Here is a 6,080-nt window from a genome sequence, read left to right as displayed (position 1 = left end):
GAAATTATAGTTTTTAGAAATTGTAATTTAAGTAATATTGCTTTGTATCATTGGCTTATATTCTTCTCGCGTTTTACAAAAAACATGGCAGGATATTTTGAGTTTCGAGGGCATTAAATGGCCGTTGTTTTCGGCTATTTTTCTCTCTTCCTGCTCCTTAACCGCTTTTCCTCTTTCGCCAGGGGCCAAAAAGGGAAAGACAAAGTGAAAAAATGGCAAGAGGCCCAGGCGAGCATTAAAGGATAAGCTCGCAGTGAATATGTTAATTGTGCTGCCTTTGAGCGGTAGTGTGAGTGAGTGTGTGTGTGTACATATATATGTGAGTCTATATGTGAGAAGGCGACTAAGAATGGGGACTAATGGGTGGCATACATATAAGAAGGGTCCATAAGGGAAGCGACAAACTGATGACAATGGAAATGTATTATAATTGGAGAGGGAGACAATTTCAGTGGAGATTGATGATGCCTTTGTGGCTAAGCGCTATTCCTAAGTGGATAAAAAGCTGAATTATCGATATGGCCCAGCATTATGTATGTTCTGCATAACAAATTTCACGTTAAGTCCGAAAGCTTTTGTATAAGACCATTAGCCTAGTGAATGGCATCCTACAGGTATGAATTGCACGGTTTTTTGAGATGAAGAGAAATTAAATTGGATTTCGTTTTGAATGTATTTAGCTTAGCTCAACATAGACTCAGCGGTCGAATGGCCATCAGGATCTTGGCCACATTGTCCCTGAGCACGGGATTCATGGTCCTCTGTTTCTCCAGACTCCCAGGCTGAGCATGAGCCTGCGATAGTTGATATAGATCCGCGTAATACTCCATTCCCGGTATACCCACGGCATTGAAACTGGCCGATACCTCCGTGCAATCGATTATCGAAGTCTTTAGTGGGGTCACCAATAGAGTGGAGTAGTATGGCACCTTTTTGCCCTCGATTAGCTCGCGGACCAGCAGAACAGCAGTCCGGGAACCTGCCAGAAGGTTCCAACGTGACCAACTAAAGTTGTGCGACTGAGCCAAGGTGGACAGACAGGCATAGCAGTGCATCTCCATCACGTAGTTCTTCTCGCAGGATCCCTCCGTGTAGCAGAAGGCATCCTCGTCCGGGAAAATATCCACGGCGGACAAAATCAGGGTGGCCTTCAGTTCCGCTAGTGATAGTGTTTTCCCAATCATATCGGTGATGCCCTGCGTACTGCCACCCTGGAAATTATTCACCGTATAGCCTGATTTAGTTATCGTCATGTCCAGACTTATGAGAGAGGCAGTAAAACTGAAGATGATGGTGCCGGGACTAGAGAATTGAAGAGTATTAGGTTAGTTATTTAGAGCTAGATTAACTTACTTCTTCATATCAGGTCGCAGGTCCCAAGTTTGATATGGCATATTGCTGTACTTATTCAAAGCAAATCCGAAAATACCTGTTCGTTTGGTTGGCTTATTATTATGATATTTGTAAAGTCAGCGTACTACATTTCCTACCCAATCTGCCTGTTCGAAACTGTATGGATAGCTTGTCCTCATTGAACTTGGTATCGTGGACATCGCGGGTGCTCCACTTGCCCTGCGTGATGGCAGCCACATTGCTCATCTTCTGTTTGCTATACATTTAAATTAAATCGTATAAATAAGGTACGCACTGCATGTGCTGCCTCCAAGGATTTCAATTTCCCGCTCAATCATTGAGCAGCGCCCAGATCGATCAATCTGTCAGCCCCACGTATATAGTATACACTCTACATATATATTGTACCTATTTACCTTTCGCTGTCGCTGTTGTCGCTGTGCGTCGCCGGACCCAGCAGGTCGTGCAAAGTGTTGGCCGCCGTGGAGGCTCCTTCGAGCAGCTCCACCAGGCTGTCCACATCGTCGTCGTCGTCCTCGCTGCTGTCCATGCTGTTGGAGCGTTTGGCTGAGGCCTCTGGTTCCGGTTCCGCCGGAAGTTGTGAGTCCCGGACAAAGGATATACCCGTATAGTAGGCAAAGGCGGCGGCTGCTGCGGCCGGTTGCAGCACATCCACCAGCTCCTGGCTAAGTGGTTGCATATTCTCAGCCAGATCTCCATCGTTTTCCAACTCCCGGGGCTCCTTCTCACCTGCAGAAATCAATGGACTTAGTCCTGAACTTCGAATAGTTAGTATATGTCTCACCTGTCTCACTCGTTCGCGAACCAGTGGGCGACAGCTGCTCGGATATCTGCTGGATGAGCTCCTCCTGCTGATCCCTGGGCAGCTGCAGACGCCACAATCGATCCATGTCCTCAATTAGCTGGGAAAATAGGTAGCCCTGGAGGTGGGCTGGTGCCCGGGAGCGTGGTGCCAGTTGCCGGAACTTCAGAAGCTTATCGAAACACAGTGGTGGGAACATCTCTGCCGGCTCCTCAGTGTCCAGAAACTCAGCACCCAGGCCCGGTTTAGAGTTGAGCTGCAGCCTTTGCAGTTCCTTGGGTATCTCCAGTTGATCGTCTGCCATATCCTTGACCTGGCCCAATCGGATGTGGGCCTGTCGAGCCAGGAACATCACCTTTCGTTGCCTCAAGCCCGTGGACCTGACCGGCGTCGATTGCTCCAGGCGAACGCAGAATCCCTGAGGCAAACGTGGCACCACAAAGTCCTTGACCAGCCCGTACAAGTCCACATCGCTGGGTATGGCACGCAGATCAAAGTCGTTGATTTCACGAAGCACCTGCTGCCGGGATTCCCCGCCCATGTCCGATTTCTGGGAACGCATGCGGGCCGGACAGCGGGGTGAGCTCTTCAGGGGGCTGGGCTGGGCGTGGGTGGAGAGGGGTGTGGCCTCGGTGGGCGTGGCTGTGGTGGCAGCTGCCGTTCCACTCACCGCACCCGTGCCGTCCGCCTCGCCATCTCCCTCGCCGTGTGGTTTCTTACCCTCCGGCTTCATGCCATCGGCTAGCTCCATTTCCAGGGTCTCCACATTGGTTTCCCAGCGACAGGCCACAGGTGGCTCGAACCAAATCACCGAGTCCGGCAATCTTTGGGATTATATTCGCATGGAATTGGTTTTTTTTTTGTTTTTTGGGCTTACACTAATACTCACTGCAAGGTAACCAGTGCCAATTTGTCCAATGCCGCTTCAATCATTCGCATCTCGGCTTCAATCTCCTCGGGCAATCGGCGCACTCCGGGCAAAACGGGAGGTGGTGGCTTGTACGTCTGGTAGTACTCCTTGTGCACCAAGCTGTTGGCCGAAGTGACTGCAAGTGGTGGAAAGGATAACTCAATAGTAAAGGGACTTCCTATAATTCATTTGCTTTTTACTAATAGCTGTAATATATTCTTCCTTAAATATTCTTTAATAATGCAATGCTCAACTGGTGCGAATGAAGGATCTGGCATTTAGCTGCTTATCCTGCTGCGGAGTTTCGAGAAAGTCGATGCAGTAGACACCGCCAATGATGCGGTACTTGCGCAGATTCACGTCCGTCTCCAGCATTCCGTAGGCCTCCGGTCCAATGGCCCTGCGATGGGCTTTGCTCAGCTCGTCCTCGTACTCCGCGTACAGTTTGTCCACGTCGTAGGTGCGTTCCCTCGGCGGCTGCGAGCTGGCCGAGTGCTGGTCCTGGGTGAGCTGCTCCAGCTCCGAGAGCGGAATCTCCCGGCCACAGTCGTCCAGCATCGCCTGCAGAATCTCCTTTCGCTTGCGCCATTCCCGCTTCGTTTGCCGCAGGATATCTGCAAATCAGATCGCATTAAAATATGGATCCACTATTGTAATTTTAATATGGCAATATTGGTGATGCAAATATGATTTGGAAATCATATGACCAGTTATTCAGTTGACTTATATTACGAATACAGCTTACTGGCATTTGCTGATCGGGCATGTTTTAAGCAGTAACTACTGCAGTAGTCACTAAAGTGATCGTAGTTCAACCAGAGTCCTCGTAGAGCTGAACTCTGCAAATAAACCGTGGGCGGAAGAGAGATTTGCATTTCGATGGTGGGAAAATCGATCTCGTTGTGAGACGACTGTTCTCCAATTCGCGCTTTCGGGTTAAGAGATCTGAGAAATATAAACTATCTCAAGATAATTGTTATGTATTCTCAGCTTTATAGATTACATTTGAGCATCCTTCGAAAAGGTCCAAACGAAACTCTGAAATACATCCGAGCTGTAAATGTGCTTTGACACACCAGGTCTATCGATCCTGCATGATGATGATAATAATTATAAATAGGAGGAAATGGAATCATCAGGAGAAACTCACTCCATATCCCTCTCGATATGCGACATGGTCTTGTAGGTGAACTCGTCCAGATGCTGCTTGAGAAACACCCGCATTTCGGTCTTGAGCTTCACAAGATCGGCGGCAATAAGTGCGGATTTCTGCTTGAACGGCAGCATTTCGTCCAGCTCGTTAAGGATCTAAGATATGTGTCACCATTATAATTGTGAGGAAACTTACTTGAATGGCAGTGTTACCCCCAAAACCTCCTTAATCCTATGGGCGTAGACATCGCCCAATCGGCCCTGCTGTTGGCGCAGTGAAATCCTCGTGAGATCCGGCACCTGGGCATCCTGGGTCAGCAGTGTGCGCTCATCGGTGCGGAGTAGCCAGTTCCGGGACTCCAGATGCCGCTTGGCTATGTCCGTGTGCCACTGGTGGATGTACTTCCTCAAGTCACTGGGACTGGCAGCATTCGGCAGTCCGTTGCAGCGCATAAACTTCTCCCAGTCCCGCTCGTGCCGCTCCCCATCCTTGATGGCTTCGATGGCCGTTCGCACGGCGTCGAAGAAGAGCATGCTGTCCTTGAGCTGGGACCTCCTCTGGCGGTTCTCCGCCACCTCCTGTTGCTGGCGATGCTTCGCCTGCTCCATTTCCAGTTTCTTGCGCTGACGCGCCTCCTCAAGCTTCTTGAGTCTGCAGGGGATTGGGGATCGAACGACATGGATTGGTTTTCATCAGGGCTCAAATTAAAAGGGCAATTTGCAATATGGCTGGCCTTAGTTGTTGGTAAGCTTTGTTGGAAAAGAGTGAATCTTTTTATAAATATTTGTGCCACTTACTTTTCCTTCTCCATTTCAATCCGCATGAGCTCGGCCTGCTCGGCCTCCAGGCGGGCCTTCTCCTTCTTCGAGAGCTTCTTCTTGGGCGGCTGTTGTTGGGGAAATTTGCACCGTCGTCATCATTATGGTAATTAGCATCTTCATCAGCACTAAGCTGAGCATTTGACCCGTGGCCTACCATCTTATCCCGAGCAGTCCTCCGGTGGTAGTGGAAGTGGACATGGATACCTAGGCCACGCCATGGTCGCTATTGATCCAACACAAGTGAGTCCTGGCAACCTGAGCGTCATTTTCATTTTTTTTTTGCTGTTGTTTTTTCACCAGCTGCCCGGGCAACTTAGTTGGCAATCCTTTTTGGCCCCGCCATAATTTCCCTAATTAAATATTCAATGGGGAGCTTAGCTCGTTGGCCAAAAATGTTTACCGAAAATCCCCCGTCAAGTTGCGCGTGGCAGGAAACTATCCCCCGGTGGGAAATGTCGGGTGACACGCCGGCTTCTCCGAGGACGAGGATGGATTTGTTGGCTGGGTAGTTGAGGAGATGGCCATGGGAATTCCATATTCTGGATTCCGGATTCGGATTACGGCCGAGGTGAGAAGACACCGATGCCACGGGGACTTTGGGGAGTTCCAACACAGCTTAATGCAGAAAGTCAGCGGAGCGAGTATCGATGGAAAATCGGATTAAACAGTTGGGTCAAAGTTTGAATTTAAAATCAGGGCGAGTTTAGATTAAGTAGAAGCTATTAATTTATGTGCGATAAAAAAGTTCGATTAATTAAGCATGGGCATTAATAAATGGGCTGTAATATATGGAATAAAACAATTAAAATAGTGTTATCGAATATTCACAAGAAAGGCAGATGAAATATTTTATATTTATGCGTTTCGCAGAGTTCACATGAATGTCAAACAATCCGTTTATATCGAGTTAATTGAGGTAAGCGTTAACCGCTTTCCGATTGAACTTTGCCAACATTTACCGTATCCACTTTCTTTCATCGTCGAATTTTTATTTTTTCACTTGTCGCCAAAGTTTTTTCC

At 48.5% G+C, this 6,080-nt stretch overlaps 1 protein-coding gene across 2 annotated transcripts; it reads right to left on the bottom strand.

Moving 5' to 3' along the window:
• Positions 1 to 686: 686 nt before the first annotated feature.
• LOC117148135 (axonemal 84 kDa protein) lies at positions 687 to 5,062 on the bottom strand. 2 transcript variants are annotated; one of them, XM_033315361.1, is made up of 12 exons: positions 5,037 to 5,062; positions 4,452 to 4,890; positions 4,237 to 4,394; positions 4,090 to 4,176; positions 3,832 to 4,031; positions 3,341 to 3,700; positions 3,066 to 3,222; positions 2,159 to 3,000; positions 1,770 to 2,103; positions 1,491 to 1,609; positions 1,354 to 1,429; positions 687 to 1,302 (listed from the first exon to the last, which is right to left on the bottom strand). In XM_033315361.1, the coding sequence occupies exons 1-12, from the start codon at positions 5,060 to 5,062 to the stop codon at positions 687 to 689; spliced, it is 3,414 nt and encodes a 1,137-aa protein (XP_033171252.1). The 2 variants fall into 2 exon arrangements, with proteins under 2 accessions (XP_033171252.1, XP_033171253.1); XM_033315362.1 differs by lacking the exon at positions 4,090 to 4,176.
• Between the last annotated feature and the right edge of the window lie 1,018 nt (positions 5,063 to 6,080).

Source organism: Drosophila mauritiana, chromosome X (genome assembly GCF_004382145.1).
Source record: "Drosophila mauritiana strain mau12 chromosome X, ASM438214v1, whole genome shotgun sequence".
In the NCBI taxonomy this organism is placed as follows: domain Eukaryota; kingdom Metazoa; phylum Arthropoda; class Insecta; order Diptera; family Drosophilidae; genus Drosophila; species Drosophila mauritiana.
Note: the sequence above shows the minus strand (reverse complement) of the source record. Positions and strands in the feature narration are given on the sequence as shown.

Bases quoted from the DNA above. Each gene is read 5' to 3' on its own strand.
- LOC117148135 (XM_033315361.1), bottom strand. From the start codon at position 5,062: ATGCGGATTGAAATGGAGAAGGAAAA. The intron at 4,891-5,036 runs GTAAGTGGCACA...AATCCCCTGCAG, and splicing joins ATTGAAATGGAGAAGGAAAA to ACTCAAGAAGCTTGAGGAGG. The intron at 4,395-4,451 runs GTAACACTGCCA...CACATATCTTAG, and splicing joins GGATTAAGGAGGTTTTGGGG to ATCCTTAACGAGCTGGACGA.